Source organism: Leptodactylus fuscus, chromosome 5 (genome assembly GCF_031893055.1).
Source record: "Leptodactylus fuscus isolate aLepFus1 chromosome 5, aLepFus1.hap2, whole genome shotgun sequence".
Classification (NCBI taxonomy): domain Eukaryota; kingdom Metazoa; phylum Chordata; class Amphibia; order Anura; family Leptodactylidae; genus Leptodactylus; species Leptodactylus fuscus.
In genome coordinates this window covers 148,036,281-148,055,956 of record NC_134269.1, presented here as the reverse complement: position 1 = coordinate 148,055,956, position 19,676 = coordinate 148,036,281, and the positions used below count along the sequence as shown (strand labels likewise).

General features: G+C 39.2%; 1 protein-coding gene across 2 annotated transcripts in view; it reads left to right on the top strand.

Moving 5' to 3' along the window:
* The window catches only part of SRGAP1 (SLIT-ROBO Rho GTPase activating protein 1), a 125,986-nt gene that overhangs the window by 54,377 nt on the left and 51,933 nt on the right, over positions 1–19,676 (top strand). For both annotated transcript variants that reach the window (XM_075274453.1, XM_075274452.1), the window contains exons 2-3: positions 2,849–3,044; positions 11,964–12,126. In XM_075274453.1, coding sequence (XP_075130554.1) covers positions 2,849–3,044; positions 11,964–12,126 — 359 coding nt within the window. The remainder of the gene's footprint in view (positions 1–2,848; positions 3,045–11,963; positions 12,127–19,676) is intronic.

The following is a 19,676-nucleotide window of genomic DNA, read 5'->3' as shown; positions in this document are numbered from 1 at the left end:
TGTCGTGGCTTCCAACAGTCGCGGCTTCCTGCTCTGGAGTAGGCCCAAATGAATGGGCTTAGTTCGGAGGGTGCTGTTGCGAGGCGGAATTCGCCTGAAGAAAGGGCAGCTCGCTTTTTTCTGTGAGCAGGAACAAACCACTCACGGAAAAAAGGACGCTAGCGGTCTACATAGACCTCTATTGTGAGGGGGCGGATTTTGAGGTGGATTCGGTATCAAAATCCATCCCCTCTTGCCCCGTGTGAACGAGCCCTTAAATTCCCAAATATTTTATTTTAATGTATTTCTTGCCAATAAAAAAACAAAACCTGTAAAAGCTATTTAGGCGATGTGATTCAGGGGTTGGGGTCTATTTCTATAAAAGTACATTGAGTAGCATGGTAGAAAATATTACAATGAAAACACCGGCATCCAGCTGAGCTCTTCATTAACTTCACAGTGTGCATCCTATTCTGTCTTATAAGACAAACAGTAATTTTCAGATCTGTGTGTGGGAACCGCCAAGACCTTGCCTACTATCCGCTGGGCATTCCAAATGTCATGGGTAATGCGCTAAATTATCTGTTTCACATATTACAGGCTTGTTGCATTTCCTCAGCTCTGGCTTCTGTATGTTGGAGGAAAGCCTTTCCTGGTGAATAATATCACAGATTATTTTATATACTTGGCTATCATGAAGAAGATATTCAGCTTTTTACATTTGTTCTCAGTGGGGATCTTAACGAACATCTCTGTCGTGTTCTGCCCTTATATGCCCTGCACTAGACATAACAAGAATATCAGAAGCACATACTAATATTCAGAATATTAAGAACCAGAAAATGTATACATTCATTGAGCTTCTTTCAGGGTTTTCCTGGATTACAGAATAGGATAGGCCTTTAGTATCAGATGGCCCCCTGTTAATTGAATGAGACAAACCTGCAATGCCCAGCACAAAGTATACAGCTTGCTGCTGTACGGAGCTATGCAAGCAGGACTGAGGCCTTGACACTCGACAGGCCACAGTTGTTACCTCTAACATTGGCGGAAGTGCAGAGAGTTGGATGGCCATCAATCTGATATTTATGGCTTTTCCTAAGGATAGTTCATCGATATTGTAATCCTGGGAATGCATTTACACTGGCTATAAATTCAGATAAAATATCTGCCAACATGGTAGACTTTGGCTGTTAGTCTATTTCCAGAAATCCCTTCAAATTCTGATCCGTTGTGCTGTATTTTTTCAGCTAAGGTTTTTTTGTTGAATCAACTTGTATGATAGGGTTTTGTTTTCTTCTCCTCTAGCTTTCTGTTGTATCTGACACTGTTTAAAGGTCTTATTGGAAGAACGCTTGTTCCAGACAATTGGCTGCTGACAGACACTGAAAGTTATATGCCGGCTAACAGTGGCTTTAGTGATCATTCTCTGCATCGACAACATCTTTAGTTGTAATAGACCCTTACGTCTGCATGGTTGGTAATAATAGTGGTGGTACCTGTGAATAGCACATTAGCCCCATGAGCTTTCTGACGCCAAAAAAGCCTGGCTCTGTGTATTTCCATTTTTTTCACACGGTGTGCCAATGTACTGCAGCACATGGTTTAAGACATGTTTTCTGCTCTTGGAGAGTTTACAGAGTGAATTTGTTTTTGGAAGGTAGACTACGCTTCCATATTGCTGCTGAACTGCTTATTTTAGCAATACAAGCACTGTATGGAAATCACCACATGCCACGCTTTCTTTGCCAGTTGGCATGGTTAAGAAAGGGAAATATGACAGTGGAGTTCTTTTTTCTGTTAATACTCTTGAAGTTCATTGCAGTTAACAGCTGTGATCTCTTCAAAACACCTTTACAATGACAAATCCGATGAGCCCTGCTGCTTGTTGTATATCTCAGTGTATTGTTAGGTGTGTGCTTGTGCGCAGATGAGTTCTGTTTGCTTAAGCTCATGAGCACAGAGATGTAATGTAAAACCCTCAAGGTCAGATGTGGTTTGTGTAGCTGGCATCACTTCATGCCGGGGCCACCCACTTCGGATGTCATTTTCTGTGCTACGGTTCATCTTGTGTACCTTGCGGTGTTAATACCCAGAATGCTCATTTACTTGCTCTTGCTTGTTCCTGAGCAGTATAATACACCGCTCTTGGGGTATGCATGCACGCTGCAGATGTTTTACAAACATTTCTCAGACTGGAAGTCTCTGCCATTTATCCCTTCTATTGGCATGCACTTCTGTAACCGTGACTCAAATTGATGGTGTTTTTGCAGAAATGTCCATTTTGTAGATGCTGACTACTTGTGTTGTGAAGCTTCCATGTTGACCAGTAGAGGAAAGTTGAAGCCGCAGCATCTATTGTTTGTAAAGCAGCGAATCATACTGCATTGGTGCCACTAGTTTAAAGCCTGCGTTTTTTCATCTTAAAGAGTTTGTTAAAGGCTACATATTGTAGGCCTATACTTAGGAAAGGTCCTCACAATAAGATCAGTGGGGATCTGATATCTGCACAGAATACATAGCCTGAATCGGACACCTCCGTACGCTGTGTAGTGCCATGTTGTGTTGGTGAGTGCCACTACCCAATGCACAGTGTAATGAGCCATCAGCCATATGCCCATCAATGGAGGTGATGGATGTCATACTAATAAGTACAGACCTTCAATTTATAGTGTGAGGTTATCCTTTTAACTGAAATTGGCTCATAAAAATCTCCTCCATTGCCTTATTCAGAAGCCACAGGTATGCTGTGATGAAATTATCCAATGCATGTGTCTGCGCTTTGTTTTCTGACCTGTATTTATTGTCCGCAGCCTGCTGAATGTGCCATTTGATCTGAGGATTTATATTTATTTGCTTTATTTTTCAGAGATAAGAGCTCAGCTGGTTGAACAACAAAAATGCTTGGAGCAACAAACCGAGATGAGAGTTCAACTCCTTCAGGATCTTCAGGATTTCTTCCGCAAGAAAGCAGAAATTGAAATGGAGTATTCCCGGAACCTGGAAAAGCTTGCAGAAAGATTCATGGCTAAAACCAGAAGCACAAAAGATCACCAACAATACAAGTGAGAATTGCACCTATTAGTTATTTACTTCCACATGTTGCTTATTTATGTCTTACAGTGTCTATCCTTTCATCATTTGAGTACAGACCGAACCCTAGGATATGTTGGTGTCTGTCATGTGATATATCAATCACTGCTGTTATTGCTATTGTTCAACTCATACGATATGACAGGCAGCTCAGCGAAAATAAAAATGCTGATGTGAGCTCAGTCTACATAGACTTATTCCTACATAGTAACATAACTCCGCTCCAACCTAAAAATTTGCCTTGTTGATCCAGAAACACATCAATGGCCTCATCAGAGGGAAAAAATTCCTTCCCAACTCTTCACTATGGCAATTGGACTAAATCCTTAGATCAACATTCTATCCCAAAATTTCTAGCTCCCATTTGTGATATTCTTGCTTTCAAGAAAGTCATCCATTCCCCTCTTGAACAGGTTATCGGTCATCTTCACATCCTGTGGCAGTGACTTCTAGTCTCAACACTCTTACGGTAAAGAAGCCCCACCTATGACTACGGTATAAAGAGGTCATTGGAGAGAGATCTGTACTGTCCATTCATGTATTTGTACATTGTAATCAGTTTGCCCCGTCTTTTTCCTCACTGAAATACCCCCAAGTTTGATAACTTTTCTTTATTCTCTAATTTGCCCTTCACCTTAATTGCTTTGGACGTCCTCCTCTGTCCCCTGTCCATTTTACCTAGTTTAAACCTGCGATCTGTCCACAGTAAACAAGTTGTTTTTTTGTTTGTTTTTTTAATAATCAAACCAGCTTTAACGTTTGTTCTGCTTACATTAATGGCAGTAAATATTATTTCCAAATTCTTCCTCTTAGTTCAGGTATTTCTACCTTCATTTTTGGAAAAAACGGATAATAAACGGTATGACTGTCAAAACACCTCCTACCGGGGTTTACCTCTGGAAGATGAATCGCCTTAGCTTTGCAGTCAAACATCCTTCTCTCATGTAAAAATACATATTTAGAAAATCTGACTAATAAATCCTGATGAAATTGTAATGGCAGCCATATTGGCTCTTACCCAGATTTCTCAGAAACTAATATAATTACAGGAGCACTCCAGTAATAAGAAATTTCACCTTCCCTTTAATATTAGTCTGTGCGTTGTGTAATGTTATGGAATAACCTATTAACAGCTTAAAAGGATATTCTCGTGTTGACATTTATGGCTATATCCACCTGTCAGGTGCTCCATTTGCCTTGTATCATAGATCATGATAAGCAGTTCATGTTTTGAAGTTGGAGATCCCTGTACCCAGTGATGGGCTCTAAGATATCGAGAGGCCATTAATAGATGGAGGATCAGTCTGGAGTAATGTTTACCCACCCCTGGTGGGCACCAATGAGAAGCATGACAACTGGATTGAGTGGGATCTCCAAGGTTCTGTATATTTCTTAATACTGCAGTCGGAACTGATGCAGAAGGAAAGTATTCAGTTAGTATCAGTCACTCTGACAGTTCTTTGTCTGTACAGTCCTTTGTTTTGATCTTCTGACTGATCAAGTGAACGGAATGTTAAACTGTAGATTGAAACAGACCTTATTGTGGAGTTATGTGCTCTCCTTCGGAGCATTGACTTTCTCTCTGCTTTTCCATGCACAGTATTTTCTGTATGAACAGGAGGTCAGGCTCACAGTATAAGTATGCTAAAGACTCTTTCTGACTCCCATTGATCTGCATTGTGTGTTTGACCACCTATTCATACAAATTTATACTTTTGTGCTTCGTTAAAGGGGTTTTCTGGTTTCAAATGGATTTTTCATAAGATGGCCAATCCACAGATTACCAGTATGTGTTCTGCAGCGGTCCCACACAGATCAGCTGTTGGAGCAGCCTCTGGGTGCCAGAGGCTGCAAGTGGATGAGCGGTTTACGTAACACCACTCCCTTTCAAATAATAAGAGCGGGTCTGCAATCTCCCACAACTACATCTAGACAGTGGACATGGTTGCTGCAACTCTCCTATTACTTGAATAGGAGCAGTGCTGCACAATATTAAAGGGGGGGAACATCCATTTAATATAGAGATGAATAACTAAGACCATTTCTGATAACCATTAGCACTTTTCTTTTGATAGCACGGAGAGGGCCAAACCACTGATTCTATCAATGGACCCCGAGGCTAGGTCACATAGCCTGAGATCACTCAGTTGTTTTGTCTGAATTGTTATATCAACATATTACATTGGCATCCTTCGAAGTCCCAACATGATCAACAAATTGTTCAGAAAGCGGCTGACTGAAATCACAAATGTATGGGCAGCTTAAGTCTTGTAGAGATCCTTTGAGTACCCAGCTTTGGAGATGAGTGAACCACATGGGACAAGAGATATTTGGTAAAATGTATTTAGATTTGAGCCTCAGCTGTAATAGTTACTGTGGGCCTCCTGGATTCGTACACAATTCCAGCCCTGCAGCTGTTTTGGCATGTAGAGGTTTCCAGAGATGTGCCTGAGTGGAGCAGCATGTTGTGCTGAACTCCAGGGTGCGCGGATAATGAGATCTGTGCTGGAGATATTTGCAGCGCTCCAGGCTTTGCACTTGTCAACAGATTGTCAGCGGCCAGCTGTTGACCAAACTATGACTTGCATGTGTAAATACTACACATCCTTGAAGAAACAACAGCTGAATTAAGAAGTGCTATGCATGAATAGTTCTAATTCTTACCTAATACCTGGCTGAATATCTGTCTCCATGCTGCCTTACCTCCGCTTTGCTGCATTCCTCTGATCCTTGACTGACTTCTATGTCCTTGCAAAGATCTTTGTGAAAAACTGGAAAGGTTGCGTAAAAGTTTATTTTGGTAAAGCATAGCTCTGGTTTTCATGTAACTACGTATGATATTACGCTGGTGACAGCAGATTTGAAGCTTGCTGAACTAAAATCGATAATACCTCCTTTGTATAGTTATTCTTCATATGATGCTTTATGTTTGAATCTTCTTTAATATCCTGACCAAGGCTATGCTGAAGTTTAGGCAGCCGTGTTCACATCTACTGGGTTTTTTATTTTCTGTTTTAGTGTATATGCCAACAGTGGTATGTGTCATCTATAGGCAATAAGTACACTACTTATTATATTTTTGCTTTCTGGACTCTGCAGGGTTCAACAGCGTATTCTACTGTGCTTTTCCATGCACTTTTTTAGGTGTTTATGGTTAATGGAAAATGTTTAGCATGTTGGTTGGGAGGTTTCCTGGCATACATACCAAGCATAAACAAAAACCAGGATGTGAAAGGGGCCTTAAAGGGAGTCTGCTAGCACAACATTTAGATACCTTGTAGGATTAAGTTTACAATGATGTATTTATTATTCAGGACCACTGCTCCAATCTTGTGAAAATTGTCCTTTTACCTTTATGCAAATGATCAAAAAAGGGCTTTAGGGCGTTGCTTTCCATCAGTGGGCTTCACTATCTGCTGCTCAGCTCAGTCTTGACCCATTGCACCTGGAAGTGAAGGAAGCTGGCAGCTGATGGATCAGGCAGAAAATGCTAAGGATCTGAGTGGTAAGCTGAGTGCTCCAGGGAACTGACGGCCCATCCCCAGTGCACCGACTGCCTAATTTACATAAGACTTAAAGGTTATTTTTCTCCAAATCTAGAAAAGTCATATACATAGCAAAGATATAATATTTAGCACTGTAATGTGCTCTGTGACATGGTACTAGTGGAGGTGGTAGTAGTCTCCCTTTAGTTGGGTTGTCTCATCTGTCCAGATGTCCTTTGAGAAAATCTCACTGTGACTTCTCCTGATAAAATCGAGCAGTGGAGACCCTGAGATAAGCGGATCACTACAGTGGCTGTATTCTGAAAGGTCTTGTCTCTGATGTGACAACCTGTGCTTGTGCAAGATGATGCCAATGTGGAGGAAGGGAAGTGACAACTGATCTAAGCCTCCAACTTAGAAATATAACATCCCCAGTCAGCTTATCCAATGAATAAAACATATTTTATTTCCCTTATGAATACAAATAGCATTACTTCACCCACTGTACTGTTTTTGGATCTTGTTCAGGAAAATTTTTAGGTAGATTTGCCTTAAATAACTGACTGTATTGTGTTTAGAGGTTTGGGGCTGGATTAAAGGAAGTTTATCTAGACATTAGCTGTTTAATCTTTGGTTACCTGGGAGCAGCGATCACATTTATGTCTCATCCGTGAGAACAAGCCTTTGAAAGCAAGACTTCTTCCAAATTACTAAGACATTGAGAAGAGTGCTTAAAGATCCCATGATTATTTAATGACAGTTACTTTCTCTTGGCGGCCACATTAGCCGGCTGCTTCTGATTGTTCTAGGATTGGGCTGCGACTTCTGGGAGTGCGGAGTGAGCAGAGCAAAGAAGAACACTTGTTTCAACCGCAGAGTTTGTTTTTTCCAAGTCTGGAGCCCTTGTATTCTGCCTGATAAACAGATCACCTTTATTTACTAATGTCTGAATGTCATCTAAGTATTCAATTATTCATTTATTGCACAAGTGACAGTGAGTGATGGCGGTTGTATGAGAGTGACAGAGTGTATGGCAGTGACAATGAGTAATGTATAATGTAAACAAGGGTGACATGTCGCCAAGTGTATGGAAGAGTAAGACACTTTAGCTTTGATGTTGATGTGAAGTCTTTCATCATTTCTGCTATCAGTTCAGTTTTATAATAAGGAAAAATGCTTATTTTTGTGTTGTAATGATGGCATTGAAAGAAAAGACTTTTAGAAAACAGTTTTTTTCCCACCAAAATGGAATCATACCCGTGAAGGGTACCTGAATTTGCATGAAAAGTTGACATCTTTGCAGGGTCTTGCTGAGCAGTCGGTTTTATAACTGTATGAGCCTTCATACGTGATGTCTAATCAGTTTTTTTTGCTGCTGATAATCACTTTATGGCTGCAGCACATTTTACATTTGTCTTTGAGGCAGAGGGTGTGTACAATAAGAAGTCTGCCCCTTCCCCCTACTATTGCTGGTTTATTATACATGTAATTTTGCCAGGAGTAACTGTGTAATAACTAATGAATAGCTGAGAAAAGCCCAAGTGAATATAATACAGGAGATCCAGGAAAACTGAACTGCGAGTTAAAAAGTTCCCTGACACAACAAGAAAGTAATCTATGGGCACATTCAGGAAAGCTGCTTAATGTCTGTGAATAATATCCCATCTGCTATCACACAAGTAGCCAAAAGTAAATACAAGTATGTAAATAGACTTACTTAGGCTTTGTTCACATCTGCGTCTCTGCCAGTTTCAAAATCAAACCGGCGGAATCCCACTGGACACATGGCAGACCACATTATAGCTTATAGGGTCCACGGGTAACCGCCGTTTTAGTTGACGAGCTCTTGGTCATTCGAGTCCCACGGCGGATACAGCTGATGGAGAGCACGGCACAAGTGTGAACATAGCCTTACTTAGTAGTGACATACTACATATATATATTGTTTTACATCATGCAGCCAAGTAGAGAACACTTTTATAAATATAAAATATGTCATCTGACGTTGTAGTGAGTTGGGTTTAGACTTGCTCAGTAGGTGAAGTTAGACTAAGCGCTTTTTTTCCTTACCTATGTTAAACCAGATGGAATTTCCACCATATCCTCAATAATTGTCTGAAGTCTTTAAATTAAGCTGAATCTAAGCAGCTGTCCAAATACTGACTTAAGAACATGACTTAAGTTCCTGCTGATCTGTTCTGCATGATCACATGGAGTCAAGTAAATAAGGCCAACGTCATTTTTGTGGTGTCTTGTCTAACCAGGACCTTGAAGGTTGTTCATTTCATTACTAGACCAGGAACAGCAGGATTAGAAATGTAGTTTCCTGTAGTATTTGTATGATAGTTCTTGTAAACCACATAAGAGGTCTCTGAAGGTGCTTATCTATACAAGAGCTTAAAACAATACTCCAGTGTGTGCCTGTATATACAGCACAGAAGACACACTAAATATTGGTGTGTATTTCATGTTTATGATTGGACATCTACAAGCAATATGTAAGTAATGCTTCTCTGGCACAAAGCCTTGCATAACACTCTTCATTTCCGCTCCATGTTGTGTCTGTAATAATGTTTTAAGACATATGGCACATTCTCAGACTTTCTTCACAGTTGCTACAGTGACATAACTGTCTGTAAAGAAAATCTGTTTCATTTTCTCTGTCCAAGAAATGCTATTTTTGAAAATTCACGCAGGACTAGGTAGCTCCAATGTATGAATAAGCAGAGCTGGAGTCCTGGGTTCAAATCTGACCAGACATTTGCAAGGAGTTTGTATTTTCTCCATATGCTAGCATGGGTTTCCTCCCACACACCAAAGACATACTGATAGGGAATTTAGATTGTGAGCCCTATATGAGAGAGTGATTGACATAATCTGTAAAGCGCTGCAGAATTTGGTGCTATATAAGCAAGCAAAATAAAAAAATAAATAAGAAATAGATACATAAACAGGGGTAACCTGGGTAGTTCCCCCAACATAACATGGTTCAAGTGCTCATTGGTTTGCATCCATCTTGCATCTCATTATGTTACCTTTTTTATGTAGCTGATATAGAGCGGGTTCAAACCTGCGCCCGGTCTCCGCTTTGTGGGTTTCCGCCTTCTGCCCGAGAAGCTGGACAGGAGACGGAAACCTGGCAGTCAGTGACCGCCTGTGAGCGTCTTCTGGTCTCCTTGGCGAAAGCGTTTTTTTGTTTAACTGGATACAAAGTCCTGCATGTCCGAATTTTGTGTCCGGTTAAAAAAAACAAAAAACTGTTTCGCCACAGAGAGGCACAAGACGCTCACTGTCTTTGTAAATCCATTCAAATGAATGGGTTTGAAAACTGACTGGCGGTTTCCGTCTCCTGTCCAGTTTCTCAGGCAGAAGACGGAAACCTGCAAAGCGGAGATCGGGCGCAGGTGTGAACCCGCCCATGCCCGTACAGATGTAGTAGAGTTAACCCAAACGTCTGCAATTGGTTAAACTGCTGCCGCATGATATCTTATTATTGAAGACCGCAACAATGTTGTCTTCTGCAAATAGTTAAACTGCTGCCGCGTGAGACCTTTTCACAGAAGTTTGGGTTAATTCTGCTACATCTTTAGATCTGATTCAAGGCGGTCTTATGAAAGTTGGGTTTGTTGGCAAATATTCTAATCTTGTAAGCCATTAGGAGACATGTAGGACTTTTTTGTGAGAGAAGTTGAACAAAAACAGAATTTCAATGTTTATATATAGACATGTTTTGTGGTGGTTACCAATGTGGCAGTACGTATCATACATTATTTTATTTTTCCCCCTGAAAGTATTTTGTTAGCGGATAAATGTTTTGTTCTCACTAATAGACTTGACTACAGCAGCAGAACTGACATAAGGTATACTGCCTAATAGGCATATACATGTTGGGCTATATGCACACAACTGTGTGTATGTAGCTGGGCCATGATTGATTGGCACATGGACAACATGCTCCTGTCAGTGAGCCAGTGCCACAAAATGGACATGAATTTGACCTGTCCTGAGTTTTGCCCCAGGATACATGGATCCGTGATAATACACGGGGGTTTCTGGCCATAGAAATTAATGGGTCAGTGTGCTAACCATGAAAAACCTGGCTAGCACACTGGCAAAGCACATGGTTGTATGAATGGAACCTTAGTGTGCTGATGGGTTTCCCAGGCTCCTCAATCTGTGTTTATTTAATTACTTGGATGCCATTGTTGCTCCTCTACTATAGATTATGTGGACATAGCTCCTAAAAACATAGTGCCAGCTCCACTAATGTGTGTTAAAGTGACTGTATTGATGAGATATATCCATAACTCTCTCTAGGCGCTCACCATTTTCCTTCCCTGTGCTACAGCTGCAGGGCCAGGTTTTCTACATTGTAAATATTAGCTATCTTGGAGAACCTCATGTTCTATATTTACACTACATAGTAAAAAGTATGTGTACACCTACCATCACATCCGTATGTATTTAGTTGAACACTCCTCTAAAACTTGTGGTGAGTGCTGCTGTACATGTATGTACAATAACCTCCATTCTTCTGGGAATGTATTCTGTTTTTTAACATGGTTACTTGGGCATAGTTCCATTGAGTCTTAGTGATGCCTGTCATTGCTAAGCCTGGCTCTTCAGCACGGATGATTTCAAGGCTCTGCAGCCCGCTCTCCTACACAGAACTGTCTCTAGCTATTAGTAAATGTGGGCCATTGTGATCTTCTCTTGTGTCTGTGACATATATCAAGATTGTTTTGGCTGGATTGTTACTTTACATAGCCAGAGAATCAGATCTAAATGGCTGAAGACTCGCTTTAGTTTCGTAATGTCAGGCACCTTGGTTTTCAGAAATATAGTAATTCCACCATTTTATTTATTTATTTATTTATTTATTTTTACTACCAGAACTTCCTTGTTAGGGACCCAAAAATGTAAAAACTTGGTAATATTTCTAAAACAAGTCATATACCTGTGATAACATAAACTGCATGTAAATTAAATGACTGCAGAGATTTTAGAATGCTGGTAAGAGTACAAAGACTTCTTATCAAACTTGGGGTTCCTGAGTTTGGAAAAAAAGACTGATTAGGGGCGACCTAAGCACAATGTATATAATACATGAATGGACACTACGGACTTTTTTTTTTTTAATAATAATCTCATTTAGGATAGATGGTGTCACTTTATTACAATAGTCGTTTTATTTGCGGAGCTGAAAAATAAAATCATAATAAATATATATATATATATATATATATATATATATATATATATATATATATTATATGTGTGTGTGTGTGTACAGCCAGAATGATGACTTGTATATGATCACCATGTTATTTTTGTTTATTCTGCAGTATGTAGGCTCATTGACTTTTACATATCTCTTTGCTAATTCAATGTAATTGTTTTTCTTAGGAAAGACCAGAATTTGTTGTCCCCGGTAAATTGCTGGTATTTACTATTGAACCAAGTGAGAAGAGAAAGCAAAGATCACGCTACACTGAGCGATATTTACTTAAACAACGTCATAATGCGGTTCATGCAGATAAGCGAAGATTCCACCAGGATGTTCAAAAAGGTATGTGCTGTATTTTTTTCTTTTTTATGCCACTGTAAATTATAATATCTATCACTATTTTCTGGTCTATATTCAGTGCCTCTAAGAAGTGTTCTACATCATTACCTGTACCCCATGGGGTATGCCATGCAGTCTCAGGGATACGTGCTGTGGCGGAGAACCAGTTCTCTGTAAGTGAAGCATTTAGTGAATGCTCAGGTTCTGAGGCTTGGTGCCACCCAAACCACTCAAAATCTCCAAATATTGAGACCCAGTAGTTACCAAGCAGAGGCAGACATCGGGTCAGAGTTAAGAAGGGGGTTCTCCTCTACAGCAGCAGGTAGTCTGTGTCTGTATAGACAGCTTCTAATCTATGATCTGATAAGTGAAAAGCTTTTAGTGTGTGCCTATCACAAGTGCCCCTATAAGCAAATATTTGCTTGGCACACTATGCTAGACTATTAATTCCCCACCTGAAATTTTTCTTTTTTTTTTTTTTTTGTGGGGTTACTTTGCTTGAAAAGGTTGAGAAACTCAGTTCTACTTTATAAAGGTACGTCCACATGCTCGGGCAGCATGGACACATGGTCACCAGTGCCTTTTTAGGGAACTTCAGCGAGTTGTAATGAGTCTACTTCTAATTGTCTACAGTCTGGAGCTTGTAGAACTTGTTGAGAAAGAGCTTTGACCAAACACATTTGCTCTTTTTTTTTAGCACTGGGTTTGAGGTCACATAACAGGCCAGTCAGCTGTAGAGAAAGCTACAACATTTTGTGCTCTTAGATGGTTAGGCTGGGGTAGCATCTCTAGTTTTCATATGTGATGTTTCAATGATTTGCACACATGGCAGTGACAGGTCTGTAAGTTGTAGAAAAATATTATTTACCACATTGTGCATTTTATTATAAGAAGGCTATGGCCCTACATAGCTGCTGAATATCTCCAGTGGCAAATACTACCTGAAATCTAAGGCTGGGTTCACACAGGGTTTTTCGGACCGGATTTTGACACGGAATCCGCCTCAGAATCTGGTCCAAAAAAACGCCTCCCATTGATTTCAATGGAAGCCTTTCACTTCTTTTTTTCCGTGAGCGGTTTGTTACTGTTCGCAGAAAAAAGAAAGGACCTGCCCTATCTTCCTGTGGATTCTGCGGCTGAATCTGCTGCGGGAGGCGTTTTTTGGTCCGGATTCTGAGGCGAGTTCCCACGTCGAAATCTGGTCCTAAAAACACCATGTGAACTTACCCTAACAGTCACTGTTATCACTATTTATACTATATGTAGGAATGTGTGTTATATAGCCCTCTGAGACCAATCGACCCTATATTATCATTGGTTTGTGCTTTAGATTTGGGGTCCGAATATTTTTATAAATGTTCATGGTCAAAATTGTGTCAGAAATCTGGTGACTCAACCATTGTTAAAAAATGAACAACATGTATTACAAACAAAAAAAAAAAAACCTAAAAGTTTGTTTATTAGTAATAAACTTTTCAGGCCCAATGGCTTCCATGTCTATTTGTGCCTTAGGTAAAGGGTTTAAACATCTTGTTTCCCAGACTACATAGTTGGTAAGTATGCGGAAGCCCCCACACCCCTCTTCATTTTAGTGATCACTAGGATCTGACCACTGGGGTTCACAGTCTATTCTGTGTATAGGTGATAAATGGTTAACCTGAGAAAAATCGCAACTTCAATTTCAGCAGATTTATAAAAAAATGTTGCGTAACAACATTAAGTATTTCCAATGAGGCTCTGCTGATATTTCGGTTACCTGAGGTGGTTAATAGTGAGCCCCCTCTCTACATTTTCCCCTTCCTGGTTCTTTTCTTAAACTTCATTAGAGGCTTCTAATTGAAATGCTGAAGCGATCTCCTTCCAAGCAGATTAGCTGCTTTCTTTTCATTATCACACATGCTAAGGCATGCATTCAGATGAGCACTGCAATGCACCCTCAAGGCTCAAATTATGGGGTTTCCAAGGACGTAGCTTTCTTGGAATTCTTCCTTCTCCTTCCAGCATCTTGTTTGCATCTGTCATCTCTGCCTATTGGTGATGTGAAAGGCTGTGTTCATTGGAACACTGTGCTCTACTTACTTCCAATAGAAGCACTGCAGCCAGTTTGCATTGTGAATGGCTCGGTTTCTGTGCCCAGTGTTGCATGGAGCGCCGGATATCACGAGGAATGTGCCCCCCAAAATAGAATTGACTATAGCCATGCTGTGCTCAGTTGTTAATTGTACCAATAATGCCTGCTTAGGAGATTTTCCTTTCCTGTGTCTTTGTCTACAGATCTAACAAGCAAGCGTTTATTTACTCTCATTAATTCTTTGCATTTAACTACAGAATTAATAGGATAAAATGTCTTCGGAGAAGATGCAGTGATCATTGTTAACCAGTTCTTGGCCAAGTTATGTCCAGCTCTAATAATTAGTCCTGATCATTTCAGCTTTAGTGCTTTATAATGAAGCATTGTTGTTCTTTGCGGTACTTTTTTATACCGTATGTGTTGTTTTTTTGGATATTTTTTTTATTTTTTTTTTATAAATACCATGCATCTTTCAGGCAGTTACAGTAGACACCAGTCAAGAACTTTTTACATTGTTTTTGCTATGTAACAGTTTTTTCACAAGTTGCAGACATGTTATATTTTTTTGCCTTGATTTTCCATAATCATGACAAAAACACCATTGTTTTTTTTTAATTATTGTGGTAAAAACCATGACATACACTTGATGTGAATCATCCCCCGCAGAGTACAACTGACCTTCTGTATGACTATTGTGACCCTTTTAGCTGGTCCATATTTTCTTAATCCTGCAGCTTTACCTCCATACTAGAATCCCGCTGAGCTCATGAATAGCACAAGCAGTGGAGTGCGGGTTTTAAGTGTTAATTTTTTCTTGCACAGGTGAAATGCAAAATGTACACCGACTTCTGAGTATTCCAGAATGGTGTATATTTGCTGTAAAACCAAATGGTAACTGTTTTCACGCACATTAGGGTCAGTCTATTGTTGCTAAATATGACTTCTCTTACCCACAAAACCATAGGCAAATGTTATATTACTCCCATGTTATTTTTACTATGTAATAAGGGTGTATTAAAGTCCATCTTTTATTTATTCTAACATCTAATGTCATAAGCGTAGTACACAATGGTATAATGTTTGAACTGTGTGTGTGTGTGTGTGTGTGTGTGTATATATATATATATATATATATATATATATATATATATATTCTAAGTTTGTTCATGTGGAATCCAATAGAAATTTCCTTATACACAAACTCACTTTATTGCTAGTCAAAACGTATATGCCTCACTTAGTTTTAGAACAAAAAGTGGGATTTTACGAATTCATATCATTTTTCATTTTGCAGTGAAGCTGTGGTTGCATTTACCCAACGTAATAGATTTTACTGTAAATACGTTTCCCTTATAACCTTGCTTATCCTCGGTTTAATTGTATGGCCATTGTAAATTATGTCCAGATGTTCTTTAAAAATCCTTTGCGTTTATATAGAAGTTAACCCCATGCTATACTGCTGAGCTCAGTATATGACCAGAATAGTCTTTAATCAGTAGTCTGTATGTAGTCTTAATTATAGCCTACAATGGGCCCCAGTTGCCCTCAAATTTGGAGCAGTGCACTGTTTTCTATTATCATACTTATAGGGCAGTTCAGTAGCATTGAATTACTAGAATTTACTCAGTGCAGCTTAGGGCAAACTACTTCTTTATGATAATGGCCAGCCTTTTTCAGATGTAAGATTTTCTGCGATTGTGTCAGAACAGGGGGTTAGAATTGAAGTCAGTCTAAATTTGTAGATTTAAAGAGAACAGACATGCTCAAACAGTACCTTATATTTCTGCTGACATAGTTTCTCTTTTGCTGGTTTCTCCTCCAACAGAACTCAGCGCTTAAAGCGGTTGTCCGGGCAAATAAATTATTTTTTAAATAAGCCGGTGGATGTTTAAATAAACAAAACACCAAATAATAAAACATAGTCTCCTGCCCCTGGTGCTCCGGTATGAGTAATTTAGGAAATCTACATTCCAGAGTGCCTGAATTATCAACGTCTGGAGTCTCGTAATAATTCGGGCATAGATGGCACCAGACGGTGATGTCATTAAGACTGACATACAGAATGCCATTCTTAATAAATTCCCCAAACTGTGTGTTAGTTTGTAAAATCAGATAGTGTTTAACTACTTCGTAGAACCCACATCCATAGTTAATCTAGAAATGTATGTAAATGGCAACGGGCTTTCTCACATTTACATGTGACCATAGTCACTGCTAAGATGTGAAAGAAAATAAAGAAAATTGTGAGTTTTATGGCTTGACCAAGGCATTGATCTAAACTTCAATATAGAATGAGGATGTTTGAATGAAGTGCTTACGGTGGAAACTTTATGTATCGCATGTGTTTGCTTCAGTATCATAACTTTGTGCTCTTTCATCATGATCCTTGCTCTTTCATCTGCCAGCTGTGTTTATTCTAGACATATAAAACTATAGACTGTTAAAAAGACACACTGCAGGTCCACTGGGGTAACTAAGCTAATAGACGCTATGGAAGATGGACGTGGTTATTTGTTGTAATCCTAGACAAGACTAGTAATGTTTGTCTTGTGTGTTTAATATAAGCAGTTCTTATTTACGGTATTGCTGTGTGTATCCTCATTGTGCAGGATCTACTGTGGTAGTCTCACAACTGTAAGCACTTCTACACTTTTTTTTTTTTTCCTTCTCCATGCCCCCAACCCTGTTTCACTTAGAAACTAAATCAGGAATTTATTTGCTCAATTGGACGTATAGAAAGGAAAGAGTTGTTACACAGTAAATAGATGCAAGGGAGAAGGAAGGGGGGCAGAAGTACAAGCAGATGCAAAATTATAGGACTTGGTGGTGGTTAATGTGAGCTACCGTATCTGCCAGCAAATAAGCTCTTGAGTCTGGAGCTGAAGGCATGAGATGTGTGCAGGGGCCACAGGAGAAAACGCTATCATTGTAGGTTGGATGTTCGCTTTAGAAATGTCCTTGTTTTTTTTTTATCTGAATATAAATTTGACTGTTTACAGCTTAGCGTACCCTCAGCGACTTCTAACGTCATTGCATGTCATCATATAACATGGTCTCGTATTTTACAGATTTTTGCATTCTGTTGAAGAACTCCAAATCTGAAGTAGACGATGATTCTTACTTAATTTTTCATTTAGAGTCTGATTAAGTTGAGATGGAGTCTACCGCCACCAAAATTTCCTCTAAACAACGTATATGCTGTTATAGGTGCAGTTATTTCATAGTAATAATTATACATAGTAACTATACATAGTAAGTGAAATTCAGCTTTTAATCCATATACAATTTGGCTGTTCAGTGCACCCAGCATGAGGCCACTTCTTATGAGGCATCTGTTGATGCACATTGGGACCTAGCCATCTTTGTTACTTGGTGATTTCCACAGGGGAAACCTCTCAGTTGACTTTCTCAGCATAGAGATTGTACTTTGGCACAAAAAAGGTTTGTTCACTATCTCACACCTACAACAGCTTATAAGTGATTTAGAAGCAATTTTGATAATGGTTAACCCTCTAAAACTATTCTTGGGTCATTTATTGTCTACAGAATTAACTTATACAGTAAGCCAGGGTCTAGATTTTAGCGTGGAGCATTGACCTGATTACTCTTTCTTTGTTACTGAAGCTTTTTATCCTGAACCTAAATTATTTATTATGAATTTGCCCTAAATTAATTTTGAAAATTTTTTCCAGTTTGCTGCATATAATCCTCACATGTCAGGTTTGCGGATGACTTGCTATAACCGTATTATGTGAGCCTAGTAAATCCACTGAGAAAAGACTGAGAAACTTAATATTTTCTGAAGGCCAGGAATAGGCCACATGAATACAAGCAATCTATTACAATGTATAAAGGTGATAATTCTAACAAGGTTTAAAGGGGCTCTATCATTGGGAAAAGTGGTTTTAACTAATCACATACATGCATAGCCTTTAGAAAGTCTATTCCACACCTACCTTTAGTATGTAAATTGCCTCAGTGTTTTTTGAATAAGTCTGTTTTTATTCATATGCTAATAAGTTTCCAGCCAGCGCAGGAAGTTCCCAGCAGCCTCCTCTCTTCTATTATCCCCTATCTGTGTGTGCAAACAGGAAGCAGGAAGTCATCATCAGCAGCCTGTGCTGAACACATACATAGGAAACAATAGGCAGAGGGTGCACAGAGAGGCTAATTAGCATATGAATAAAAACAGGCTCATTCAAAAACCACTGAGGCAATTTACCTACAAAAGGTACATGTGGAATAGCCTTTCCAAAGGCTATGCAAGGATGTGCTTTGTTAAAAATGACTTTTCTCAATGATAGAGCCCCTTATCAGCTTATCCTGAAAAGTCATCTGAGATGCAATTTAAGTTTTAAATATGTGTATTGAACATGGAATATTTTATTGTAAGATTTATTGCTGTAAGCATGCCGATGCTTCTTTAGAAACCACTCCCGTTCTTGAGAAACCCATCACCTTCCATTGACTGCTACTTGGATAGGCATCCTGGTAAATATGCAAGACAAAACCCTATATACATGATTGCACTTGCACAATATGATCTCTTGTTGCTTCAGAATATTAATGTAATGGGAATATTCATGTACCCGCTGGAAGCCTCATTACCTTATAATTATTATTGTTACTGGGCAGATACTTGAGAACATTTACTTGTTTCTTCTTTTGTTTACTCTTAGTTTGCATTGAGAATGCAATGGAATGAGGCTATGGCCTAAAATGTGACCATTGTGGGATGTATGCTTGGAATCTAAAGTTAAAGGGATTCTCCAGTTTCAGCAAATATGTGTTTTTCATTGAATAATGAAATGTTATACAATTTTCCTAAATTCTTTTTGCATCCATACCTTTTTCTAGATCTGTGCTTGCTAACTTTCATTCAGCTTACTTCCAATGGTTAAAATCAGTCCATGGTCTAAGAAATAGGCCTATTGTCACAAAAACACTATTAATCCTTATGCAGGTATTTGTTTACATACAGGAGATGGTAAAAGTCGGTAAGAAAATTAAGTATTGGGACATATACTGTATAATGTACGCAGACATGCCAAGCACCTGGAGGTTAAGATATACTAAAAAAAAAATTAAATAAAAAAAACACACATTGGGAGTTAAGCAGTCTCAAATACATGCTGGTTGTCATTATCGTTTGATCATTAATTTTTCTCAACTGATAACTCTATTTTATCTTATTACTAACTGGTACCTGCGACTTCATCTGCGGTGATTGTAGAAGTGTGTGAATACAGGCGCGGGTAAGGTTTTCGTACTGTGTAAGGGCTAGTTCACACGTGGGCAAAGGGGAGTTTTTTGACAGCGGATTTCGCTTCGAAATCAGCCCCTTTACAATGGAGCCCTATGTGAACAGCTAGCTTTTTTTTTCCGCTAGCTTTTTTTTCCTGCTAGCTTTTTTTCAGCTAGCAGAAAAAAGAAGCGACATGACCTTTCTTCAGGCGTTTTCCGCCTGAAGAAAGCAATAGAA